At 48.4% G+C, this 26,505-nt stretch overlaps 1 protein-coding gene and 1 long non-coding RNA gene across 2 annotated transcripts in view; both read right to left on the bottom strand.

Moving 5' to 3' along the window:
• Positions 1 to 951: 951 nt before the first annotated feature.
• Positions 952 to 1,894, bottom strand: LOC311358493. Its single transcript, XR_014638047.1, has 2 exons — positions 1,461 to 1,894; positions 952 to 1,138 (listed from the first exon to the last, which is right to left on the bottom strand). It is a non-coding gene; the product is annotated as an uncharacterized lncRNA (long non-coding RNA).
• A 529-nt stretch (positions 1,895 to 2,423) lies between these two features.
• spegb (striated muscle enriched protein kinase b) overlaps positions 2,424 to 26,505 on the bottom strand; it is a 44,195-nt gene continuing 20,113 nt past the window's right edge. Inside the window, exons 15-41 of the mRNA XM_084478536.1 lie at positions 25,718 to 25,822; positions 25,040 to 25,246; positions 23,808 to 23,931; positions 22,752 to 22,924; positions 21,397 to 21,509; positions 20,795 to 20,963; positions 20,061 to 20,157; positions 18,818 to 19,018; positions 18,291 to 18,348; positions 17,852 to 17,929; positions 17,114 to 17,286; positions 16,982 to 17,008; positions 15,894 to 16,043; positions 15,507 to 15,549; positions 15,333 to 15,401; positions 12,445 to 15,223; positions 11,759 to 11,908; positions 11,344 to 11,460; positions 10,651 to 10,818; positions 10,152 to 10,274; positions 9,596 to 9,760; positions 8,325 to 9,216; positions 7,687 to 7,926; positions 6,695 to 6,918; positions 5,937 to 6,012; positions 5,367 to 5,516; positions 2,424 to 4,986 (exon numbers count right to left, since the gene is read on the bottom strand). Coding sequence (XP_084334662.1) covers positions 4,722 to 4,986; positions 5,367 to 5,516; positions 5,937 to 6,012; positions 6,695 to 6,918; positions 7,687 to 7,926; positions 8,325 to 9,216; positions 9,596 to 9,760; positions 10,152 to 10,274; positions 10,651 to 10,818; positions 11,344 to 11,460; positions 11,759 to 11,908; positions 12,445 to 15,223; positions 15,333 to 15,401; positions 15,507 to 15,549; positions 15,894 to 16,043; positions 16,982 to 17,008; positions 17,114 to 17,286; positions 17,852 to 17,929; positions 18,291 to 18,348; positions 18,818 to 19,018; positions 20,061 to 20,157; positions 20,795 to 20,963; positions 21,397 to 21,509; positions 22,752 to 22,924; positions 23,808 to 23,931; positions 25,040 to 25,246; positions 25,718 to 25,822 — 7,136 coding nt within the window. The 3' untranslated portion in view covers positions 2,424 to 4,721. The remainder of the gene's footprint in view (positions 4,987 to 5,366; positions 5,517 to 5,936; positions 6,013 to 6,694; positions 6,919 to 7,686; positions 7,927 to 8,324; positions 9,217 to 9,595; positions 9,761 to 10,151; positions 10,275 to 10,650; positions 10,819 to 11,343; positions 11,461 to 11,758; positions 11,909 to 12,444; positions 15,224 to 15,332; positions 15,402 to 15,506; positions 15,550 to 15,893; positions 16,044 to 16,981; positions 17,009 to 17,113; positions 17,287 to 17,851; positions 17,930 to 18,290; positions 18,349 to 18,817; positions 19,019 to 20,060; positions 20,158 to 20,794; positions 20,964 to 21,396; positions 21,510 to 22,751; positions 22,925 to 23,807; positions 23,932 to 25,039; positions 25,247 to 25,717; positions 25,823 to 26,505) is intronic.

The raw sequence follows: 26,505 nt of genomic DNA on the forward strand, positions 1-26,505 counted from the left end.
CCGGTCCAAACTTTAAAGGGTGACGGGGGGAGGGCAGCCTTGAAACCGACGGCGCAAACCAGTTAGGGACAGTCTTCAAAGTGCGGACACCGACACTGAAGTTGCAAAGCAGCCCCAGGGTCAGTCTTACAGTAGATCAGTTACTGTATCAAATTGTTTCACAGTTCATCCGTTATTTAAATTACTAATTCAAACACAGGTTTCATTGACACTTGGGACACTTTGAAATGGCCAATCTTTTCCCTGATCTCTTATTAAAAGCATCATTTGTCATCATTTGTTCAAAACATCTTCTGTGAGAAGCTAAGCTAAAACGACTTGTTAATTAGTAGCCTAATGCCTTCGGGAATAATATGGAGATTATCAAACAAGTTACATAACGATGCCCATGTGTCAACTCTGTAGTAGCCTAACCTGTGACCTTTTGATGACCAATCAAATACCATCATATTGATGACCGATATCATTGCCTTAAATCGTTAATTATTTTTCATCTGATCCTCAATCAAAAGCGGTCCCCATTGCTTTACAACACAAAGTGACGCCCTTGCATTTAAAGCTTTATAATTCACACAGGGGTTTAAGAATAATAATATGTTCAGCTTCATTATTGCAAATGCAATGGCTACATTCAGTGTCAATGTGATCAATTTATATTATGATCAATATTTAATTTACAGAATGCTGTATAAGCACAACAGAAAAAGATGTGATATAATATATAATGTAATATCATAATTAATATAACCTAATGTAGCAACAGTTTTTGTGTCCCCCACCCCGGTGTAGTTTTTTAAATAGTTTGCTCATACTTAATAATTTTCATCAGACACTTTACAGACAATCCCTTAATAAAATTGTTCTTTATTCTGCAATATCATATTTTTAAGTTATTTACATCTTTGAACATGGCACAGATATAGTTGATTGAGAATAATGTGTGACAGCTTAATGTAACGGTACAAAATAACACTGTTAAAAAACAGTTTTGATGGACTGAATACTTCCTTATCAGAGAAGGTCTACACAGAAAAGTACTGGTCAGTTCCCAGACTGTACTCCACAAACACCTCGTGGCTATCTGACCCTCTGGCATTCCTACTGGTTTGGGTTTGTATCTCCAACATCATAGAAAACCCTGAAAAGGACAACAAGAAAAGACAACCTCATACAAGGTTAAATGTTATGCAACTCTATGCAGATCTATTTGAATTGCATAAAGACATTACACAGCTGCTTTGTGTACCTAAGACCACCTGAGTAACGCAGGCTATGCTAATGTGTGTCGTTCTCTCTAAATATATACATTATTATTCTCCCCAAACAATTGCTAACAATTGTATTTATTTATTTTGGAAGATTAGCCTCAATTTAGATTTGAAATACTACGGCGTATACCCTACGTTTGTCTGACAGTAAAAAGGTCTTAGCAGCACCACACTAAGGTCAGTATGCATCACCGGTCATCGTGTGGACTCCATCAGGGAGCCAGGTGACGTCCGTGGGGGTTCTCCGCTGAGCCTTCAGCACCGCCAGGGCCTTTGGAGACCTTAGCTCGGGCTGGTGGGGGAACATGGTGAGGGTCATGGCTCTCAGCGTGACGTATGCATGGCGCTGTAGCAGGACTCAGCGGTTTGTGAGTGATTACAGGGAAACGTCTGAAGCCTTCTCTGGAACATGTCTGTCATTACTGTTGACCATATATGGGCTGGGCCCTACTGCCTTGAGGTGGCCCTCTTCAGTTATATTAGAGTGGATGATATCGCTCTTTTCGATTAGATGGTATTAAATTATATTGCATGAGATTGGATTACATTAGATCAGATTATTAGACTAAACTAGATTACATAACATTGTTTAAAATTGGAAAAAGTACCATATCAAAAAGTTTTGATATGGTTTTCTTCTCTCGAAAATACTTTAATACAGAATTTCCCCTCCCTCCCTCTACCCCAGCGGTTATATCACTACAACCCTATACCCAGTGTGGGGTCTGTAGCCTACCTTGGAGCTCCACACAGATCCCAGTGGACCCTGGTCTTTGACTGGTCTTTGACTGGTCTGGGACAGGTCAGCCATAATCAGTATCAGGTCATCGATTACCACTCCAACAGAAATGAATAAAATAAACATTTTCAAATCTATTAGTTGCATGAGTTGCAGTGAACAAATATACATTTTGCTATACACTTTTGCTAAATTGATTTGAATGGTTTTCCTTCGAATGTTTTCCTGCCCAGCACTGTGTTTGAAGGATGTGTTTGAAGGATGTTGCATAGATAAACTCGCCTTGCCTTTCTATGACAATGCAACATTGCCGGATATGACTTTACGCAGCCCACAGAAATAGCTTGTCTATTTATAAGCACACAGCATTTGCCTCCAAAACAAAACAAAGACACATGCCAAGGGCCAGACATATGTGTGTACTCCATGTGCTGTTTATTGGGCAAAGTGTGACAGCTGTCATGCTTATACATGCCAGAGCTCCACAGCTTCACCAACAAGAAGGGAGTCCAATTGAGGCCAAATACAATCACTCAATAAATAAACAAACAAATGCAAACACAAAGATCTGATCTATGATCTGAAACAGGGAAACCCATAATCCTCATTCACTTAGGAAACTATATCACTTTCTTTTTTTGGGAAGGGGGTCTGATATAAATCATTTGAGGCACTGCAATACATTCCATGAAATATATTATAGGATTTACAAAATGTAGTGCTTCTCGTAATCATATCAATTTTTGGCATCTGGAAGCCCTGTCAACAGGTTGTATCAAAATTCCTGTCACATTACCAAGTAACAACATTCAGGTGACGGTAGGGCAGTCTTACTGATATTACACCACAATGTATTTTCACTCTGTCGTCTTCGGCGTAGAGGACCTGCACTGTACTACATGAAGTTTAAAGCCACATCATTTTTAAAAGAAGACAATGGCAGTGACAAATGCACCAAAGCACTAAAATCATTAGAAATCAATTTAACATTTAACATCAGCCAGCCTGAAGTTTAAAACAATTATGAACTAAAAGGGGCCACATTTTTTTTTTTCCTTTTGCTAATTGATATCTCTCATTTAAGTTTGTGAAGTATGTTGTCATTAAAATGTAAACATGTAACACCAAAAAGGTTTCACATGCCGATAATAAACGTATTTTTATTTCCTCTTGCATGACAAAGGTATTTTAAAAACAACCATATAATGTATCTACACTATCGTTCAGTTATTTTAAAACTGGTTTAATTTATGTTATTTAGATTATTTAAACGTAACGACAAAGTAGTTATAATTGTTCTTTAAAAAAGGTTAGTATTGTGACAAAAATACAACCTACAATCGAAATCTCTCAGCCCTAACATTGGAAGATGGTCCAATTATAACTGATGCTTACACAATAAGGGCACTTGGGAGCTACCCTAAACCACTCATACTTAAAGACATCTGGAGCACTTTGTCACATTTTTTAATCCTGACTCAATTGACAGATCATTTGTTGCGTTAGTTGAATTGATATCGTAATTGTTCTGTTGTCGGGTAGTTTACTAGAAACAGTCCAAAATCGTCTAAAACAATCAATTGATAATGGTATAGAATGCTTATAAAGATTGTATGTCCTGTTGTTTTACACTATATTTTACAGCCAGGGAAATTCTTTCATTCCATTGATCTGAGAAAAAAGGATTAAAAAAATTTGTCTAATAAAAGTTTTCCTTTTAACGTTTTTGCATTGATCAAAAGCTTTGTTTTAAACGGAGAGCCCTTGTTAATATCATCACCACGCTGTGTAAATCTTGTGAGGTACTTATTTGGAAAATCCTACAAACCGGCAAATGCTTCATGAGAACGAAGATTACGGCAACATGATTGACAGTGCTGTTCATGTCCCATGCAATCCCCGTTACGTCCCTAAACCCCCAACGTTTCCCTTGAGTGCAAAGTGTTCAAAACAACTCTTCATACAAGCCTTGTAAATGGCCCTAGATTTTGTTCACACTAAAAATATTTATACAATAAATATTTGAATACTGACGTTTTTTTTATGTCTTCTTGGATAGCACTTGTGTAAAAGTACACTTAGATAATACATTTCTAACCAAAGTTTGATTTAACAAACTAAAATCAATGCAACTTGTACCTAATGAATGTTATGCTACTTTTCTGAGAGGAACTAATGCGTATAATCTTCAAATCATTTGAACCCCAGACCTTTAAGCTCTAGTGCCCTGGGTGTAACTGAAAACGTTTGGCATAGTTCCACAGGCTTAAATTGATATATATTCCAAATGGTTGATTTTAAAAATGCATACCAAAAAGGGATGCAATGGTTCCTCTTGAAAATGTATATAAAGGGCATAGGTACAAACGTTGAGGTACTCGCATAAGAACTTCAATCAAGATTAAGTACTCATTCATGAAATGTATTCCTTTAGTCAATCTAACTGGTATCATCATAGCCTACTGCTTTTCCTCAAACCTGGTTAATTATTTTCCTTGCCAAAATGACTTTGGCCTTTTTTCTAAGCAACCAAAGTCCTTGTTTCTTGTACGTGTGTGCGTGACCTTCACCCACAGAGCCACTTCTTGGACCCACCAACGACGGTACCTGCAGCGCTTCGCTCTCCGACGAGCGAGGTCTTTCTCTGAACAACAACACCCTGAGCCCCGCTCGCTAGCTTCGGCTAGGCTAGGCTAGGCTAGGCTAGGCCCCGGCTAGGTGACGGGCGTGGCGGGGGCCGCGGTCGTCATGGCCGCAGCGCTGGACGGCTGCACGCCGGGGGAGGGCGGGCCGGAGGAGGAGTAGGAGCGCAGGAGGACCTTGTGCTTGGTGGCCCCGTCCTCGCGCCGCCGCTGCTGCTCCGCCAGGAACTCCTTGAGGCGCGTGGTGGTGAAGGTCAGCGTCTGTCGGCGCAGGCGCATCAGGTAGGCGTCCTGCAGCCACGCGTTGCTGAAGCAGTCCTTGATCGCCGGCCGGGCCCTGGGGGGCGACACAGGTTCTACTTTAAGAGCGGGAATCAGGGGTGATGTTTAAGGTATTAAACATGGAAATGATCTGTGGATGTAATGCTGTCAGGGCATTCATCTGTTAGCAGGTGTGACCCCCAGCGGGAATGTAACCTCTAACCCTGCCAGGGTGAATGCCCTGCTCGGCCCACTGAGCTAGGGAGAACCATTGAGACAGGACTGGAGACCTAAAGCGTAGGTTTTAAACCGTTCACCTCAATCCATTTGAACCATTGATGTTCAAACTGGTTGTTTGCCGTTTCTTTATAAGAGCGACTGCGACATGTTCAATTCAAATGTGGCAACCAAAAGCGCTGTTATCAGGGAGCATTGCTGCGTGTGACCGCAGCTCACCAGGGGTAGCTACAGATGATCTTCTTGAGGAACAGAGAGGCACTTTGGGATACATTCTGGTAGAGTTTGGAGAGGTCGAACTTGGCGGCCTGGATCCTGACCTCCGTCTCCTGGGGGTCGTTCTCCATGAAAGGCGACCGTCCGCTCAGCCTGAAGCACACAGAGAGAGAGAGGTGAACCACCGGGAGCTGTGTGGAGGAAACAAGGCCCTGGCTCGATGGACGACAGACACACCTCATTCTGTTGGCCTCTTCTCATTCATCTCAGAGACAACTCATTGGTATTTACTACATACTCATTTTTCATTTGCACAAATTAGATAAATGCAAAGGAACCACACACTAGGGGTTATATCAGTTACACTCAACAAAAAAAATAAAAATAAGAAGATAATAAAATTGCCTCTCCCCAACGCGGACACAGGTGCTGGGCCAGAAACAAGACCCTAAAACGTAATCCGGAGTAGTCCTTCAACCCCACTCCTCTTGTGCACGTCCAAATAAAAGCCAAGACGCTGCTGTGTGCAGAGATCTAACGGGGCTGCAGAACCCAGAGATCTCCTGGACTCACATGATGAACGTCAGAACGCCCACACTCCAGATGTCTGCGGGAGGGCCCACCACATCGCCCTTCACCATCTCTGGAGCTGGAGGGAGGGAGAGGGGAGGGGGAGGGAGGGAGGGAGGGAGAGGGAGGGGGAGGGAGGGAGGGAGGGAGAGGGAGGGGGAGGGAGGGAGAGGGATGGGAGGATAGGAGGAGAGGGGAGGAGAGGGAGGGAGTAGGGAAGGGAGGGGTGGGAGGGAGGGAGAAAGGGGGAGGGTGGAGGGGGGAGGGTGGGAGGAGCGGGTAGGACAAAGGGAGGGAGTATGGAATATGGCGAGGGAGGTGGGATGGGGTGGGAGGGAAGGAGGAGGGGGGAGGGTGGGTGGGAGGGAAGGAGGAGCGGGTAGGGAGGGGGGTTTAGTCAGAAAGCAAACCAACATTTTTAGGATCCAGAGCTCCCTTGGTTATATTCTCACTTGTTTAGTTGACCTTATCTGCAATACATGTGTGTCATTTCACCAGAGCCACTTATATTCCACGATAACATCCATGATACCAAACAGAATGTCACAAAATTTAATTTGACAAATAAAATATGAAAACAGGGATAGCAATTTTAGTGCTTGCTATTCGTTTTCCAACCGTGACCCACAGACCGATCTAATGCATACATAATAATATTATGACCATGGTACTGTACTACTGTAGTACACATGTACTGCAGTAGTACCGGAGGGCTCCTCATCCCTCCCTCGTGGTCCTACTCCCTCCAGGAGGACCCTTACACATGTACTCCAGCGTCCCGATGGGGGGGCTGAACTGCTTGAGGAACAGCGGGTTGAAGCTCTGGGCGCTGCCGAAGTCGATGATCTTGATGACGTTCATGTAGGTGACGATGACGTTCTCGGGCTTGATGTCCAGGTGCAGGATGCGGCGCGTGTGCAGGTAGTCCAGCCCCTGGAGGATCTGGATGATGTAGGCCACCACGTCGTCCTCCGAGTAGCGGAACCTGGGACACACACACACACACTTGTTGAGTTTTTCATGTGATTTCAAATACGTGGTGGACATTTTGTTCGTCAATGATCAGGTACGATTTAGACATCTGCAAATTGCAGTTTGTTACTAGGATAATCAGCCCGAGTTGATTGAGTATTTAAGTGTAAAATAAGTGTATTTGTACCGGGGCCAGTCTAAATGGTGTTGAATTGAAACCATTTGACATTATTTTACAGTTTGTACTGTTGGCTGAATGTCTGTTTTTTAATCGCGCTCCTACAGATCCCTGCCTCCAGAAACATGATTGGTCGAAACGAAAATGAAGCAAAAGAAAGTGAAACGTCCCGTTCAGCTGGATTTGAGCATGTCTGCCATCTGACTTTAGATATAAATCTACAGTCTGATTGTTGATACTACCTACAGATAGACCGCAGTCATTTTGAACACAAAACCTTTTTGCTGGGGTTAAAAAAACAAAAAAACGAGACTTGGCCCCATGTGATGCATCACATTCTGATCTACAGGTACGCTGTGGATAGACTCCGCCCAAAGGACCTGGGGTTAAAACCCAATGTCACTGGAAGTCCCTGGGGGTGAAAGCTACTGAACGTCTCAAGTGTGAACAGACACTGGGTGAACGTCCTTCTACGTGACCCCCAGGCGGTGGGGTTGACACAGGGTGAACGTCCTACGTGACCCCCAGGCGGTGGGGTTGACACAGGGTGAACGTCCTACGTGACCCCCAGGCGGTGGGGTTGTGTGAGCGGCGGAGACGTACCGGTCGATGAGGCTGTAGAGCAGCTCCTTGCCGCTGCAGCACTCTGCGATGAGCACCAGGTAGCGGGGCGTGACGTAGGCCTCGTGCAGCGCCATCACCTTCTCGTGGTGCAGAGACTTGAGGATGTCGTACTCCTGCAGCACCGCCTGCTTGCTGTCCGCCTCGTACGGTACGATCTTGGCCATGAACAGGTTCCCCGTGGCGTTCTCCCGGCACTCGCGGATCACCCCGAAGCGGCCCCTGGACGGTGGAGACGCAGCGGATCAACCCCGTACGAGGAGGAGGGAGTAGAGTGGTTCTTTGTGTTGTTTTATGTACAGATATAGGGGAGGAGCACTACTTCATTTGAACTTCTGATTCAGAATTTTATTTTTGGAATTTTGTAGCAGTATGAACTACTTTTTTTTTTGAAGGTATTTCAGTTTTTCTTTTGTACGAATAAAGCACAGGGGAAGAGAATCAGAGCATCCAAATGATTATTATGAAATCATCATATATTATGAAATGAATTTTGAAATTAACTTTGAAATTAACTATTATAAGAACTTCCAAATCCATTCAACATTTTTACTGTCAAATGCCTTTCTAGATCGCCCCCCCCCCCCCCCCCCCCCCGCCGTCCGCCCACGCCTCCGTACCTGGCCTTCTCGTCCATGAAGGTGTAGGGCTTCTGGGGCACGCCCTGGCGCAGAGCCCCCTCCCCGGGCCGGCTCAGGGGCGTCCTGCGTCCCGACGGCGTGGCCCGCCCGGAGGGGGTGACCCTGCCGGACGGGGGCCCGCGGGGGTCCAGGGCCCCCGGGGGCCCAGCCACGGGCGACAGGCTGGACACCAGCACCGCGGGGGGGGACGCCACCGGGGGCGTGGCCGGCACGGCGGTGGTGGTGATGGTGATGGGGGTGATGGGGGTGATGGGGGTGATGGGGGCGGGGGAGACGGTCGTCACCGGGGCGACGGCCAGCGAGGAGGGGGGGGTGGCGCGGTACATGGGCACCGAGGAGATGGGCTTCCCGATGGCGGGGGCGGGGGCGGTGGCGCCGGGGGGCGGCGACATGGGGACGGGGCTCCTGGGTTTGGGCGGGACGGCCGGGGGCGGGGCCAGCTTGGCTTTGGGGGCGCCCATGTTGATGCTGAGGGTGGTCTTGGCCTTGACGGGGGGGCTGGGCTGGGCCGCGGGGGCGGCGCTGACGGGCCGAGGGGGACTGGGGGCGGGGCTGGGGGCGGGCGGCGGGCGGGCGGGGCCGCCGGGCGCGGGGGACAGCGCCTTAGCCGCCGTCACGACCACGGTGGGAGACGGGGTCGTCCTGACGACGGGGGCGGGCCGGGCGGGGGGGGGCTTGGCCGCGGGGGCGGTCTGGGGGGCGGGGGTCACCGTGGGGGTGGCGGTGGCCGTCTGCGTGCTGGTCACCGGGGGTTTGCTCGGAGACGGTTTGATGGGCGTCACGGTCATGGATGAGGTCATCACCGGGGGCGGGGTGGCGGCGGGGGCCGCTCTGACCACCGCGGGCACGCTGCTGGGCTTGGACACGGGTTCTGGACACACGCAGAGAGAGAGAGAGACGGGGCGTGAGACGGATTGTACATCTCTGACACAAGGAGCTCACGCATTCACAACCACGAGTGTGTGGCCCCCGCAGCCTCACACACACCGTTAAGAAATGAAGGAGGATCCTCCTAACAAGACATCATCAGAGTCATTATCCTCCAGCATCGAGTCTGCCACAAGAACCAACTGCCCCACGACATATACGTAACCTCCTCTGAAATGGTCTAGTTCATTTCTACTTGTATCTACGTCACAAAGGTGGTGTCAGTACTTGAAGTTCCCCTGAGCACTTTGCATTCTGACCAACAGTCACCACATGGACCCAAAGTGCGCCGGGTTGTGTACTGAGGGGAGGGGAGTGCGGACCTGGGACGTCCAGACAGACGGTGTCCGACAGGTTGCTGTAGGGGCCCTGGCCCGCCTTGTTCACACACGCCACCCGGAAGCGGAAGGAGACCCCCGCTGGCAGGTCCACCACGTTGTAGTAGCAGTCTGCCACCCCCGTAGCCACCATGAGCCACAAGCTCTCTCCTGGAGGAGGAGGAGGAGGAGGAGGAGGAGGAAGGAGTGTGCAGGAGAGAGGAGGAGGAGGAGGAGGAGAGAGGAGGAGGAGGAGGAGGAGGAGGAGGAGGAGGAGTGTGCAGGACAGAGGAGGAGCAGTGGGGGGTTGGAAGGAGAGTTGCGGGGGAAGAGAAGGGGGAGAGAGGAGAGATGAGAGGGAAATGAGGGAGGAGAAGAGAGGAGGAGGGGAATAGAGAGGAAAAGAGGGGAGAAGAGAGAAGCAGAGGGAGATGGAGGAGAGACTTTAATGTGTGTGTCACTTTCATTCTCACTGGGTAACATTCAATACCCTCGAACACTGCATACAGTAGAAGTATGCACACATCAGACTCCTGGTAAACAGTGTGGAGGGTGGACTCACGCTCGGCCTTCCTCTCCAGAGAGTAGGTACATGGAGCCAGGTTGTCGGAGGGCCTCCACACCACCAGGGCCGTGTCCTTGTACTTCTGGGGGATCTCCGGGGTCCCCGGGCGGTTGGGAAGGCCTGCGAGGTACAGGTCACCAAAGAGTGAGAGGGGGAACACAGCCGGGGCACACAGGGCCGTAAGGACCTCTGGGGAGGCTCCAGGGGAACGGAGAGGATGGACGGTAGTGAATGTAAAGAGTATTTATAGTGAATGTAAAGAGTATTTGTATTGAACGAGTATGGAGTATTTGTATTGAATGTAAATAGTATTTATATTGAATGTAAAGGCTGTGAATCACACTTAAGTGATAGACCTTTTGTGTTACAATGTAGTTTGTTCCAAACATCTTTCTGTTGTTGACTACGTTTCTTTGACAACAGACGACTACAGAAATGTGCCGTGGTGGCCAGCGTGGAGACGCCTCGCTGGTGTGTGCTCCGGGGGGGGTCTCACGGGCCAGGGAGATGGTGCAGGAGCTGACCACGCCGCCCAGGGGGCTGGTGGCCACGCACTCGTACAGCCCCGCGTCCTTCTTGGTGGTCTGCAGGATCATCAGGAGCTGCCGGCCGTCCGGACACGAGATGAGGTTCATCCGGGCGTCGATCTCCAGGGCCTTCTTGTCTGGGGGGGACAGCAGCTGAGTTAAGGTCTGGTGTTGAGGGACACCAGCTGAGTTAAGGTCTGGTGTTGAGGGACACCAGCTGAGTTAAGGTCTGGTGTTGAGGGACACCAGCTGAGTTAAGGTCTGGTGTTGAGGGACACCAGCTGAGTTAAGGTCTGGTGTTGAGGGACACCAGGTGAGTTAAGGTCTGGTGTTGAGGGACACCAGCTGAGTTAAGGTCTGGTGTTGAGGGACACTAGCTGAGTTAAGGTCTGGTGTTGAGGGACACCAGCTGAGTTAAGGTCTGATGTATGTAGTATTTATTTTAATGATTTTAATTATGTGCACCATTGCTCACGTCTACTGTTTGTCCATTTTGATGTTTGTCAACCGTACTGCACTGTCTGTTGCTACTGGATACCTGAATGAAGTATCTTCTTACTTACTTATTTACTTATTGCATAGAATCACAGTGTTCTGTATTTTCGGCGTCTGTTTTTGGATAATAAAGAACGGAATGGTAAAATAATAAAACCACCCCTGACCTTTGACCCAGGCGATGCGTGGGGGCGGGCTCCCGGCCGGCAGGCAGCTGAGAGTGACAGGGTCTCCCTCCAGCAGCACGTGGTCCCTCAGCTTGATGTGGAACACTGGAGCAAAGTCTAGCGGGCAGACAGGAGGTAAACTTAAACTTAAACTTAACGAGAGTCATAGCACGCGGACCGGTCAGCGTGTCGGCCGACGTGAGGACTGATGTCAGCCCTGCACTGGAAACATTTAGAAAGAAATGTGACACACAAAGGATTTACAAATATCCTTTTGGACTCTAAAGGATTGAGCAGAACAGTGTGCATGTAACAAATGTCATTCTGATTATTGAAGTTGTCATCACATTATAACTTTACTTTACTTTACTTTCATTTGTCTAATTCAGAGCTCTGTTAAAGCTGTAGTGCGTACCGGCGGCCAGCTTGGAGTACTGGCGCGTGCGCAGCCCGCTGCTGTCTCTGCTGATGGCCGTGGGGATGTCCGGCTGGGACGCCGTCTTGTCCCGTTTGCCTCGGGTCAGACCCCAGCGGTCCCAGCGGGACCTCCGCTCCACCTCTCCGACTGGAACACGTTCAGCGTCATAACATAAAGAGTCACAGACAAAAGGGATCTGTGTCAACAAGGCGTTATGGACTCAAAACCCACCTGCTCAGAGTTCACCTGGACTCTACGTAGCCATTCAGTCCCTTATCTGTCTGTTGCACTATTGTCTGTTGTACGTCCTGGCACTTAATGTACGCACTTAATGCAGGTTGCATTCATTCATTGTACTTAATTGTGTAGCATGTACTTAGTTGTGTAGCATCTGCAGTAGCTAGCTATCACTGCTGTGTACGGGGAATGGGGTCAGCCTGGCGATTGTTAGTACGTGCACTTGGTTCTATGAACGTCTTTACTGTACCGACGGCGATATATTGTTTCACTTCTTATGACAAATGTACTTATTGTAAGTCACTTTGGATAAAAGCGTCTGATAAACGCCATGAATGTAAACGGTCAGCTTATGACTACAAAATAACATTATGATGACAAAGATTCTTTTTAGAACACAGATCTTGCACTAGTTCTATGAGACGGTGAACGCGGCTCCACCCTACCCTTGGACGCGTCCGACTTGAGGCTGGACATGGAGTCCAGGGACTCGGAGGAGGCTCCGTTGCTGGTCTGAGCCGCCAGCTGGTTGGAGGGCACGGCCGCGCTCTTGGCGCCGCGGTTCTCCGAGGCGGCGCGGCGGAGCATGGAGAAGATGGGCGTGCGCTTGGGCTCCTTCTCGTCCGACGCCTTCCTCTCCTCCGAGAAGCTGCGGATCCTGGTGGAGATGCCGGCCACCGTCGACTCGATCTTCCGGCGCATGGCCAGGACCGGAGACTCCTGGGGCTTCTTGGCCTCCTTGTCCTCCGCCGCGGGCTGCGCGTCGTCGGCGCCGCCGTCCATCCTCGTCATCTCCACCTCCTTCTTCTCCTGGGAGCCCTTCCGCCCCAGCGTCCACGACAGGCGGCGCTTGGAGGCGGCTTGCTCTTCCTCCTTGGCCGCCTCTTCCCTGCGTTCGGTGGACGGCGTCCTCTTCAGCCGCATGGAGAGCCTCTTCATGAAGCCCTGGTCCTTCTGGGCTTCACGGAGGTCCAGCACAGACTTGGACTTCTCCTCCAGTCTCCTCGGTGCCAGCTCCAGGGGCCCTCCGACCGGCCCCGGGCGGTATATGTCCTCCCCGGTGTCCGTGGCGTCGGGCGCCGCCGCCGCCGCCGCCTTGTCGTCGTTCTTCGATCGAGTCAGAAACTTGAAGCTTCTCGTCAGCGACGACTCCCGTTTTTTGAAGCGCGCCTCGAAGACCTCCTCCGACGTGATGTCCTGGAAGTCGTGTCCGGCGTTCAGCTCCCGCGTCAGAGACTGGGAGACGGCGCGCGGCGGGCTGGGTTCTTTGGCGATCAGTTCGGGCGACGCGACTCGCGAGTAGACGGCGGCGTGTTCGTTGGATGAAACGATGATCGTCTTTGGGCGCCCGGGGAAGGCAGAGGGTACTTCAGTAGGGGGAGGGGCTTGTGATGGTGGAGGTGCAGGTGAGGGAGGGGACGGGCCAGTAGCAGCAGGTGGCTGGGTAGTTTGGGTTGACGTTGGGAACGTCGTTCCCTGAGCAGCTGTTGGTGTGGAGGGGCTGGATGAGGACGATGCGTTCTCTGGCTGAACAGCGGGCACCATGATGGTCTGCATGATGCTAGCGTACGCCGACCTCCGTCCGTCTGGGAGAACGACCACAGCGGGAGGCGGAGGAGTTGGGAGTTGGGCGACAACACTTCCGGGAACCCTTGGATAGTCGTGTGTGGACGTCGCCATAACCGGGTTTGTGGCGATGAGCATATCAGAAGATTCATCAGGCATATTCACGTCATTCTCTTCTTCTTCCATTTCTTCATTTCCTTTGTCCTTCTCCTCGGGAACATTAACCGTCTTCTTCTCCACTTCCTCCATCAGCTCTTCTTTTTCTTCTTCTTCCATTTCCTCTTCTATCAGCGAGCGTCGGGCCGTGGGGGGAGGAGGGGTGGGCTCCCTCGGCCCGGTGTACTCCGTCTCCATCATCTGCTCCTCTGATATGCTCATGTCCTTCTCGGAGAAACCACTCGTGCTCGATCTCTCGTCAAAGTTACCGTCCGTCTTCTCACTCATGGCCTCGTCCTGTTTTGCGTCTCTCTCCGTCGAGGACTCCACGCTCTCCGTGGCGGTGGGACTCTCCTCCTGCGCCACAGACTCTGGTGTCAGCGGCCGGGGCGAGGGCTCCCTGGGCGTCACCGGGCGGGAGTCCAGCCGGGGCTGCTCGGTGAGCGAGGACATGGACATGGCCTCCTTCAGCTTCCTCTGCTCCACCTGGGCCAGGGGGATCTCCAGGGGCGCCCCGGAGCGGCGGTGCAGGGGGATGGGCTCGGGGTCGCCCTGACTGAACGAGGCGCTCTTGCGGAGCAGTTTGGGCTTGGGAGCCTCCTCTCTCGGGGAGCACTCGCTGGACGCCGCCCTGATGAGCGGCGGCGGCGGCGGCCCCAAGCGCGGGGCGCGGGAGAAGCCCCCCTCCGACGTCGTCTCCAGCGTCTCGAACAGCGGGCCCCGCAGCCCGCTCAGCTTCTTGTCCCCGCTGCCCCCCCGGAGCAGCCGCTGCCTCATCTGCTCCAGCTTCAGGGCGTAGTCCTCCTGGCTCATGTGGGCGGCGCCGGGGCTGGCGCTCCTCCGCGGCAGCTCCATGGACACGGCCTTCTTCAGGCCCCTCCGCCCGTCTCCCGGCGGGGCCTCCCCGGCGGGTCCCTCCTCCGGCGTGATGCGCAGCAGCAGGGCGCTGTCGGCCGAGCCGCCCCGCCGGAGCTCCCCTCGCCGCCGCCCCGCGTCGGGTTTGTCCGACTCCACGCTGGAGCCGCGGCGGAGCGGCCTGCGGGACGGCTCCGAGCGCTGCGGCAGCTCCGCCGCCGCCGCCGGCTCGTCGTCCGAGGAGCCCTTGTTGTCGTTCTCCTGCTTGGACCTCTTGCGGAGGCGAGCCTTGCCGTCGGCGCGGTCCTTCTCGGCGCCGCCGCCGCCGCCGCCGGGCTCCGACTCCATGGGCTGCTCGGGGGCGGCGCCGGAGCACCAGTCGGAGGAGCCGTTGTGCTTCCCGTTCTCCTGCTCGCTCCCCTGGATCTCGTTGAGGGAAACCCTGGAGCCGGAGAACTCCATGTGGAGCGGCATGGGGACCAGGGGCAGCTCGTCGATGTCCTCGTCGGAGTCGGACGACGACGACGGCAGCGGGGAGCCCTCCTTCAGGTTCCTGGGAACGGCGATGGAGATGTGACTGGTGGAGTCGTTCAGCAGCTCCGGGATGGATCTCATGACCATCTTGGACTTGTAGGTGATTAGCGATCGCTGAAAGGTGACGTGACATCAGCAGAATTTTGAAAAACTAGTAATGTACATTTATAGATAGACGTATTCTAGGATATTCTCGACGTCAGAGAACAATAACACATCGTACCTGCCATTTTCTTCGAAATACAAACTTCTTCAGGGACTCGGTGCTCAAGGCCTTTCCCTTGCTCAGTGTCTAGACAACAACAACAAAAACAACAAAAACAACAAAAAGTCATTCAACTCCAACAATGAACTCCCAGTTCTCCCAGCTTTGTTTACCCTCCCAGGGGCAGCTCACCTTAAACCAGGGGTGGCGGAGGCACTCCTGAGTATCAGGTCTCCTACAAGAGGAAAACGGAATGTTTCAGTTTATCTTGAGGACGTCTCTATTCTATTATACAGAATAGAGACGGGAGGAGAGAACAGAATAGAATAGGGAAGTAGTTTTGACTCCCAGCTAAAAGGCTCATGGTTCAATGGACCGCATTCGACCTGTAGACATCCTTGAGATAGAAACCCTGTTGATTAATGACTGAATAATATATATCCAGCTTGCTTTTGATAAAGACAGCTGTTGAATACACATTAAGACAGAATGCATTATTTAGATTCATCTCAATAATGAAGTAAAGAATCCAAAAGCTTCTCCAGTGAGTTCTGTGAACGGTGTTCAGTCTGTACTCACAGGTGGTCAGCCACCAGCAGCTTGATGATGAAGCCCTTGGCCTCCTTGGCCTCAGCGAACATGTTCTCCTGGAACGCCACGTTGTAGTTCCTGATGTTCAGCACCGAGCTGCGGTCGTTCTCCCCGGCGAACGGAGACACGCCCGTCAGGCTGAAGGCACAAACACACCCTGAGCTCCATCCACTGACGCACTAGGACGTACTCTACTGGTCACACCACTGACGCACTAGTACGTACTCTACTGGTCACACCACTGACGCACTAGTACGTACTCTACTGGTCACACCACTGACGCACTAGTACGTACTCTACTGGTCACACCACTGACGCACTAGTACGTACTCTACTGGTCACACCACTGACGCACTAGGACGTACTCTACTGGTCACACCACTGACGCACTAGGACGTACTCTACTGGTCACACCACTGACGCACTAGGACGTACTCTACTGGTCACACCACTGACGCACTAGGACGTACTCTACTGGTCACACCACTGACGCACTAGGACGTACTCTACTGGTCACACCACTGACGCACTAGGACGTACTCTACTGGTCACACCACTGACGCACTAGGACGTACTCTACTGGTCACACCACTGACGCACTAGGACGTACTCTACTGGTCACACCACTGATGCACTAGTACGTACTTTACTGTTCACAGCGTTATCATTTGATTATAAGAGGTGCTTGATTATGAAGTAACTGAACAGCTGATGGATTCAGGGTATATTAAAGGTTATGGTTCCCCGTGTGTCTGTATAAGCAGTTCAGACTTTAGACTAATGCCGGATGATTTATGATCGCCTCTTCCATGATTTACTCGGGGAATCAATCTTGGACGTCAATAACAGGTACGTGAATGCAACAATTTTGAATGGCGGAGAAACGTTGGGAGGGAGAAAGCTGAGAGGAAGGAGACCATTTTTTTAAATATATTTATTTTCTAAATCTTCCTTCTGTTTTTTTTTTGTTTGCCTCACTTTACAACTCTCATAACTCTAACTATCCTGCCTACAGCAGCTTTCACAATTGCCAGCATATATTAATATTATTACTGATTTAAATAAAATGAACCTACCACAGATATGCAAGGACTCCAATGGGCCTGGAAGAAGAACACCAGAGGAACAGTTTTATGACAACGTCTGGGTAGGTTTAAACATCCTTCACTGTGGTGAGCGGGAGTAGGTCTGGAGCCCGAGGGCCGTACCAGATGTCGGTGGCCGTGGACACGGGGGACTGGTTGACGATCTCGGGCCCCACGAACTCGGGGCAGCCGTACTTGCAGTACTGCGCCTCGCCGGGCGTGAGCTCCAGGGCGTTGCCGAAGTCACAGAGCCGGACCTGGTCGCTGTGGGCGTCGCTCAGCAGGACGTTGTCGGGCTGGGAGACAGGAAGGAACACATCATGAGACTGGGACTGGGATGACAGCCTTTACATATGATACAAGAACATTCATTCATTATTATATCATTTATAATTAGTATAATGATATAATAATTACATCAATGCTAGATCGAGCCGCTTCACATTGATCCCTGTTCCCGCCTATTGGAACATGTTTATAATTAACATTGATTTTAATAGTTTAAATGTGTACAGAATATGACATTATATAAAGATGTATAGAGAAAATGTTAACATTTTTCAAAGCGCATGTTTTTAATAACGTCACAGGTTTCTAATTGTTTTACATTCATGTGTTTACGGGTAAGGAGTATCCTACCCTAGGGCGCCCATCAGCAACACACCAAATATACCTGGTCTCCATTACCAGGAGGCTTCACCGCGATAGGGGTGTGTGTCAGTACTCGTTAAGTACTGACTTTGTGCCTATGCAAGAAGAGCCACATTGGCCGCTCATCCATGTACTGTGCGCTCGCTGGTTGAACCGGACAGGGCCAATGTGTGTTCAGAAGCGAGCTGGGTGAGTCAGTGTGTGGAGCACCTTGATGTCCAGGTGGACGATGTTCTGCTGGTGGAGGTAGTCCAGCCCCTCCAGCAGCTGTCTCACACAGGAGCGCACCTGCAGGTGAAGAGACACACACAGTGTTACCTAGAGACCTAAAGACACACACAGTGTTACCTAGAGACCTAAAGACACACACAGTGTTACCTAGAGACCTAAAGACACACACAGTGTTACCTAGAGACCTAAAGACACACACAGTGTTACCTAGAGACCTAAAGACACACACAGTGTTACCTAGAGACCTAAAGACACACACAGTGTTACCTAGAGACCTAGAGACACACACAGTGTTACCTAGAGACCTAAAGACACACACAGTGTTACCTAGAGACCTAAAGACACACACAGTGTTACCTCAAAGCTTTTGTTACATGACGTTTTATGTTTGATTCTAATTCACACAAAACCAACTCACGTCAGACTCCATGATAAAAGATTTCTTAGCGAATCTCTCAAGCAGCTCCTCGTGACATCTTTTTAAAACGGATTAAGGCCCAGTCACATCAGGTTATATTTTATTGGACTAGATTAGAGGAGGGTAGATCAGACTACACTAGACTACACTAGATCAGTGCGGTGGATAGTTTAGATATTCATAAATCTACATTATCATATTGGTACAAATTACTCACATTAGATTTATTTCATTTGATTATGATAAACATGCATGTTTTATAGTTTATCAAACATACACACAAAAAAGAATATTTAAAAGGAAAGAGAGCAAATTTCTTAAAGGTGACATATTATACCACCAGGTGTGAAGAGGCAGATTGTCAAAGCTGCTTTTAACGGCTAATCATTCTCACACCTGGTGGTGTAATACGTCACCTGCAATAAGTTTTCCCATTAGCAGCCTCTAGTGGCTCGAGTTGTAACTACAGCTTTATAATTGCCACTCGGCGGTGGAGCAGGGGGACTGGTATCAAGCAGGAAGGATACATCTCAGTGACAATGATGACGGCGTTCTTCTTCTCGAAGGCGTCGTGGAAGTAGAGGATCCTCTCGTGGTCCAGTCTGGCGAGCAGGTTCATCTCCCTCAGCGCCGACGCCTTCCGCTTGGCGCGGGCCGAGATGAACTTGGCGGCGTACTCCGTCTTGCCGACCTTCAGGACCACCCGCTTCACGTAGGAGAACGCACCTCTGGCAGCGAGGCGGCGTGGGAGGAGCGGCGTTACGGATATGGGCATATCTATATCTATATCTATATCCATATCTATATCTATATCTATATCTATATCCATAACTATATCCATATCCATATCTATATCTATATCTATATCTATATCTATATCTATATCCATAACTATATCCATATCTATATCTATATCTATATCTATATCTATATCCATATCTATATCTATATCTATATCCATATCTATATCTATATCTATATCTATATCCATATCCATATCCATATCTATTCTATATCTATATCTATATCTATATCCATATCCATATCCATATCCATATCCATATCCATATCCATATCTATATCTATATCTATATCCATATCCATATCCATATCTATATCTATATCTATATCCATATCCATATCCATATCCATATCTATATCTATATCTATATCTATATCTATATCTATATCCATATCCATATCCATATCCATATCCATATCTATATCTATATCCATATCTATATCTATATCCATATCTATATCTATATCTATATCCATATCCATATCTATATCTATATCCATATCCATATCCATATCCATATCTATATCTATATCCATATCCATATCCATATCTATATCTATATCCATATCCATATCTATATCTATATCCATATCCATATCTATATCTATATCCATATCTATATCTATATCTATATCTATATCCATATCTATATCTATATCTATATCTATATCCATATCTATATCTATATCTATATCTATATCTATATCCATATCCATATCTATATCTATATCTATATCCATATCCATATCTATATCTATATCTATATCTATATCTATATCTATATCCATATCCATATCTATATCTATATCCAGCACCAGCCTCACGTGGCTCCAAGAACCACCGAGTGTTGCCTCAGCTCGTCTCACGCTGGACGTCAGTTTAGCTCGTCCTGAAATAGCTCGTGAAAAAGAAATGATCTTTCTGAAAAAGATCATTTTTCATTTTGACAAGATTAAAGTCACACTTACCTTCCGATCTCCTTGTGGATTTCGTAGTAATCGGTCATTCTGCGCATCTTTCGCAAAATGGCCTTTTCGTCTTCTATGGGATTCTCTTTCCTTTTAGCTGGGAAAGAAAGTATATTCAACATTTTCAACAAATGTATCTAAAAACTGCAACTTAACACCATTCTTCCACATTCTGATTAAGGGGAAATGTAACTAACTAGTTTTGTTATTTGATTGTTTTTTTGTATCAGTTCTGACTTGTTTTGTGAATAAATTAGTATTGAAATATGATTTGACACTGCCAAATAGAGTATGTGGCATGACTATCCTTAGAAGCCTGTAAGGATAATGTTGGAGCGGTGTGGGCGTTCGGTGATTCACCTTCTCCGGCTATTCTGGGGTATTCTTATCATGGACCAAACCTAGGTATGACTTCTTCAATCTTAACTTATTTAGCAGATGCTTTTATCCAAGGTGAGGCTGCGCACAATCAGAGCTTCCAATCAAAATTTCAGCAATTAAAGTAAATCAGAAGTAGTCAGTTAAGTAGGTTGTGGTATTTTTAGTCTGTGTTGTCGTAATCCAGTCCACAAGGAGCTGAAAACAATTGTTAAGATGTTCTCAGAAGAGCGATGACGTAGTATCCCCCACTCACACTAGACCAGACCACTAAGGCCTGGTCCAACAAACACACACACACACACACACACACACACACACACACACACACACACACACACACAGGTGTTGTCTACCTGCGTGCACCGTCAGTTCGGCCTTGCAGGTGACGGAGCCGGCCAGGTTGCGGGCGGTGCAGGTGTACACCCCCGAGTCCTCGCGGCGCGTGTTCAGGATGACCAGAGAACACTCGTTGTCGTCGTACACGAAGGTGTAGTGGCTGCTCTCCGCCAGCAGGACGTCGTTCTGACACCGCAACGGAAACTCTAGCGTCAATTACTTTTGTAACACTCAAGTATAACTGAAATGAGGTACACGTATAAGTACCTCATATAAAAGTATAATGAGGTATAAATATATTAAGTCAACGTAAGTATAAATAATTTATATTAAGCAACCGTTTGTGTAAATGATACGAGCTAACCTTTAATATATACTATATTAACTGAACTGTAATATAACTATAATATAACTAACACGTAACCTTTATATTATGTAACCACATTAAACTATACAGCACTAGACTATATTTGACTATATTTGTATATTATAGTATACTTATACATAAATATTAGTTTATTTCTTGCTTTAACTTTATCTCGTCTTAACTAGAACGGCTTGCTGTCATTGGATCAAACATAACGAACATAACGAACGTGAGCGTAGAGCTGGAGGTCACCTTGAACCAGAGGATGTCTGGGACGGGCTTCCCCTCCACCACCACGCCGAACTGAGGCGTCTCCCCCACGCACACGTCCAGGTCCTCCATGATGGTCTCAAAGGTCGGGGCCGCTGCACACAGAACCACCAGATCAACGCTCACACTCACACTAACTAACACTAACTAACACTAACTACCACTAACTACACTAACACAAACACCAGATCAACGCTCACACTCACACTAACTAACACTAACTAACACTAACTACCACTAACTACCACTAACACTAACACAAACACCAGATCAACGCTCACACTCACACTAACTAACACTAACTAACACTAACTAACACTAACTACCACTAACTACACTAACGCTCACACTCACACTAACTAACACTAACTACACTAACTAACACTAACTAACACTAACTACCACTAACACTAACACAAACACCAGATCAACGCTCACACTCACACTAACTAACACTAACTAACACTAACTACACTAACACTAACACAAACACCAGATCAACACTCACACTCACACTAACTAACACTAACACTTGTTACACTGTGGACACTGTGATGAGGACAGCCCATGAAAACATGATGCATTTATTCATCATTTCTCTCCAAAAAAAAATACTTTGCAAATGAGAACTTTGAAATTTCCCCTTAAAAAAATTCACAAAATGGTCAAATAGAAAATAATGTCCAGATATGTATCCAGCAAAAAAATAAATGGTTTAAACTCGATTATATTAGTTTGGTGATCACTTAAACGCTAAAATCGAAATCGCGATCAAAATCCGATTCATCGCCCAGCCCTCTTGTCATTAAACAGAACAGAACGGAATATAACGGAGATCAAAGCAGGTATCTGAACAATGTCCTCCCCTCACACACACTGCTGTCACAAAGCTCCAAACCTAGCAAGTACATGTACACACAGTACATGTACACACAGTACATGTACACACCTGCATCTCTCTACATACTGGATAGGAGGACATATCAGAACAACACTGTGGTTCTTTCAGCACTTATTCGTCTAAATCTCCGCACACACAACATGGCTAACAGTGTTAGCCAGACAGCGCTAGGGGCTAGGAGCTAGGAGCTAGGGGCTAGGGGCTAGGAGCTAGGGGCTAGGAGCTAGGCACTAGGGGCTAGGAGCTAGGGGCTAGGAGCTAGGAGCTAGTATCTAGGAGCTAGGGGTTAGGAGCTAGTATCTAGGGTCTAGGAGCTAGGGGCTAGTATCTAGGAGCTAGGAGCTAGGGGCTAGGAGCTAGTATCTAGGAGCTAGGGGCTAAAAGCTAGTATCTAGGAGCTAGGGGCTAGGAGCTAGGAGCTAGGGACTGAGCTCACCGGCCATCTCCACGGGGAAGTTGCAGGCGTCGTTGCCGTGCTTGTTGGAGGCCATGAAGGTCATGGGCCCCACGTCGGAGCCCTTCACCTTCAGCAGCGTCAGCGTGTGCTGGTCGTCGTCAGGCATCCCCATCTCGTAGACGCCAGGCTTACTGGACAGGACCACGCCCTTCCTGGTGACGGGTACACAGCTCATATTATACATTATATATTATTAATCATACGTTCAAACATACATACATCAAATAGATAAACACACATAAACATACACATGCATACACACATAGATATATCTATAAGAGGACCAGAACAGAACAATTTATAGAGAAAAATTGCATGGATGGTTTGAGTCATGTATTTCTACCACGTGTAAGAATCAGAAATGCCTTCTCGTTACTGACCCCTTTGGTCAGCAAGAGAACTGCAGCCTGCTACGCGCTCCGTGGGCGGAGACAATAACAATCATAGAATGTTACTGATAGATCATTTAGAAACGGACAAAAAAAATTGCAATTGAGTCAGAGTTAGGAGAAAACTGAAATTTCTGCCAATGTTTCCAATGCTTACACGTCCCTTCATTCCTTTAATTGTTCCCCGGCAATCAAGCCTAATTCTATGATCATGTGACGCAACCGAGAGAGTCGGGAAGGTCTCATTTTCATATTGAAGTTACAACCTGTTCACATATTGGCAATTTAAAGTGATTTGTGCATGTACAAGATAGTGCTACACGTAGTCCTTTTAACGGAGTTCATTGCTGCACTAAAAATGTTCCTAGTTAGGGTTAGTTCAGGCTCAGTCATCCATTAACAGCAACAAACATATTGAGAGATGGATGACTGAGTTAAATAATGATTATGAATACAGATTCATTATTTAAATCAATAATTTGGATGAACAAACAAAGTCAATTAATACAATCGCTTCATTCAAAGAAATGAATAAACATTTAGTTACAAAGAGCTGAACAAATGAAGGAACCAACGAAGCAAACGGTTCAACGGATGAATGAATGAATGAATGAACGAATGAATGAATGAACGCAGCGCTCCTCACCTCTGCCAGATGACCACGGCGTTGACGTGGTTGAGGGTGACGCTGATGGTGACCGCCTGGTTCTCCATCACAAACACCACGTCGGGCCGGTCCGTGATGACCGGACGCTCCTGGAGGTACGGCCCTGAGACAACGTTAACACATCCTCAGCATCCCCCGTACCAGTCTACACCAGCAGAGAGCAGAGCCCTTTACCAGGAACACACGTTAACCAGGAACACGTTAACCAGGAACCATCACCAGGAACACGTTAACCAGGAACACGTTAACCAGGAACCATCACCAGGAACACGTTAACCAGGAACACGTTAACCAGGAACCATCACCAGGAACACATTAACCAGGAACCTTCACCAGGAACACGTTAACCAGGAACCTTCACCAGGAACACGTTAACCAGGAACACGTTAACCAGGAACACGTTAACCAGGAACCATCACCAGGAACACATGTTAACCAGGAACACGTTAACCAGGAACCTTTACCAGGAACACGTTAACCAGGAACCTTCACCAGGAACACATCTTAACCAGGAACCTTCACCAGGAACACACGTTAACCAGGAACACGTTAACCAGGAACCATCACCAGGAACACGTTAACCAGGAACACGTTAACCAGGAACACGTTAACCAGGAACACGTTAACCAGGAACCTTTACCAGGAACACATGTTAACCAGGAACACGTTAACCAGGAACCATCACCAGGAACACGTTAACCAGGAACCTTTACCAGGAACACACGTTAACCAGGAACCATCACCAGGAACACGTTAACCAGGAACACGTTAACCAGGAACACACGTTAACCAGGAACACGTTAACCAGGAACACGTTAACCAGGAACACATGTTAACCAGGAACCTTCACCAAAAACACATGTTAACCAGGAACACGTTAACCAGGAACACATGTTAACCAGGAACCTTCACCAGGAACACACTGTTTACCAGAATCTACCAGAAGCACGCTGTTAACCAGAAAGCCAAAACCATAAACGAAACGTTCAGCAGAAACATTGACCATAATCACACTTCATCAGAAACATTACTTCACTTTGAATGAGGTCAACAAATGTCATCAGAAAACAAAAAGAGAAAGATCTATTTTGTCACCGTGACGTTTCAACTCTGTTTGTATCCCACCTTGCCATACAACAGACTCTGAATGTACTCGTTCACATCCCCTCACTCTGCCACCATCACCCTCACACAGACGCGGTGCGCCGTACCTCGGTCCAGCAGCTGCAGCTGCTCGGTGGCGGCGGAGGGCTTGCTGAAGGCCTTGGAGGTGATGGTGAGCACCCTGAAGGTGTAGCGGACGCCCTTGGAGAGCGTGGTGATGGTGTAGCTGGTCTCCTTCAGGCTGGAGGCGATGATGGTCCACTGGATGGAGCCCAGCGCCTGCTGCTGGATGGCGTACATCAGGGAGCCCAACTCTGGAGGCCAGGAGCGCAGGACAGACGTTTAGTGGGACGCCATAGGGAGACATACAATGACACCAGGAAGAACGCGCTCCTGCATTTCACATCTGGAATAAGTAAAGTACATCTTATATTCAATAACACGCAAGTTTAAGCAAGCACTGCGATTGGTCAATTCCCATTCTCGAGCGTGTTTAAATGCCTGGTGAAAGAACGGACAAAAAGAGCGTGCCTAATTACACAAAGTATCGCTACGCTGACTAGCCGAAACTACTTCCATGAGCCTAGTTTCCATAACAACGTTCAACTTGAAGCACAGGACTTCGGAACTCGGCACAAGCGCCTCGTTCCTACGGCTGTGCTTCGCGTACCAATAATGACGTTCAAGAACGCCATCTCGTGCAAGATTGCTTAATTGAAGTGCAATTTGAGCATTCAAATGTAGATGGAGATATTGCTGGTGTGGTGACCAGCGGACCAGTGTACCTATGGAGGGGTCCAGCCGGCGGGGCTTCCTCCAGGACAGGGTGACCGTCTTCCCAGTGATGGCCTCCACCAGCGGGGTGCCCTCTGGAGGGTCAGGCAGCATGTCTGGAGAGGAGACCAGAGGAGACCAGAGGAGACCAGAGGAGACCAGAGGAGACCAGAGGAGACCAGAGGGCTGTCAGGGAACCGCCTCAACGCCAGCACATTCAGAGCTCCATCAGAAGTTAGAGATGTTTACCCTCAATATCAGTGAGGAATCATTTTGTAAAAGCAAATCAGATGTGGTTAACGTCACTCATTATAACCTGATCCTTTACTTACAAATAACATCAAGCCACCAGCCCTGACGATAGCATCGGTTACCTGTGACATAGAGGTGACCGAAGCCTCGCAGAATGTATTTTTGACGTAGCCTAGCAGGTCTTCCTGTAACTTAGGGTAGCGGAGCCTAAAAGATCTATCCTGTGATTTAGTCTAACGTCAGCTGGCAGATCCTACCTGTGAAGCAGGCTGGCTGAGCCTGACAGATGTGACCAGTGGCTGTGGCCCAGTCTAGCAGGTGTTACCTGTGACGTAGAGGTGGCTGTGGCCCAGTCTAGCAGGTGTTACCTGTGACGTAGAGGTGTTACCTGTGACGTAGAGGTGGCTGTGGCCCAGTCTAGTCTAGCAGGTGTTACCTGTGACGTAGAGGTGTTACCTGTGACGTAGAGGTGGCTGTGGCCCAGTCTAGCAGGTGTTACCTGTGGCGTAGAGGTGGCTGTGGCCCAGTCTAGCAGGTGTTACCTGTG

This window comes from Micromesistius poutassou, assembly GCF_964030765.1.
Source record: "Micromesistius poutassou genome assembly, chromosome: 14".
NCBI lineage: Eukaryota > Metazoa > Chordata > Actinopteri > Gadiformes > Gadidae > Micromesistius > Micromesistius poutassou.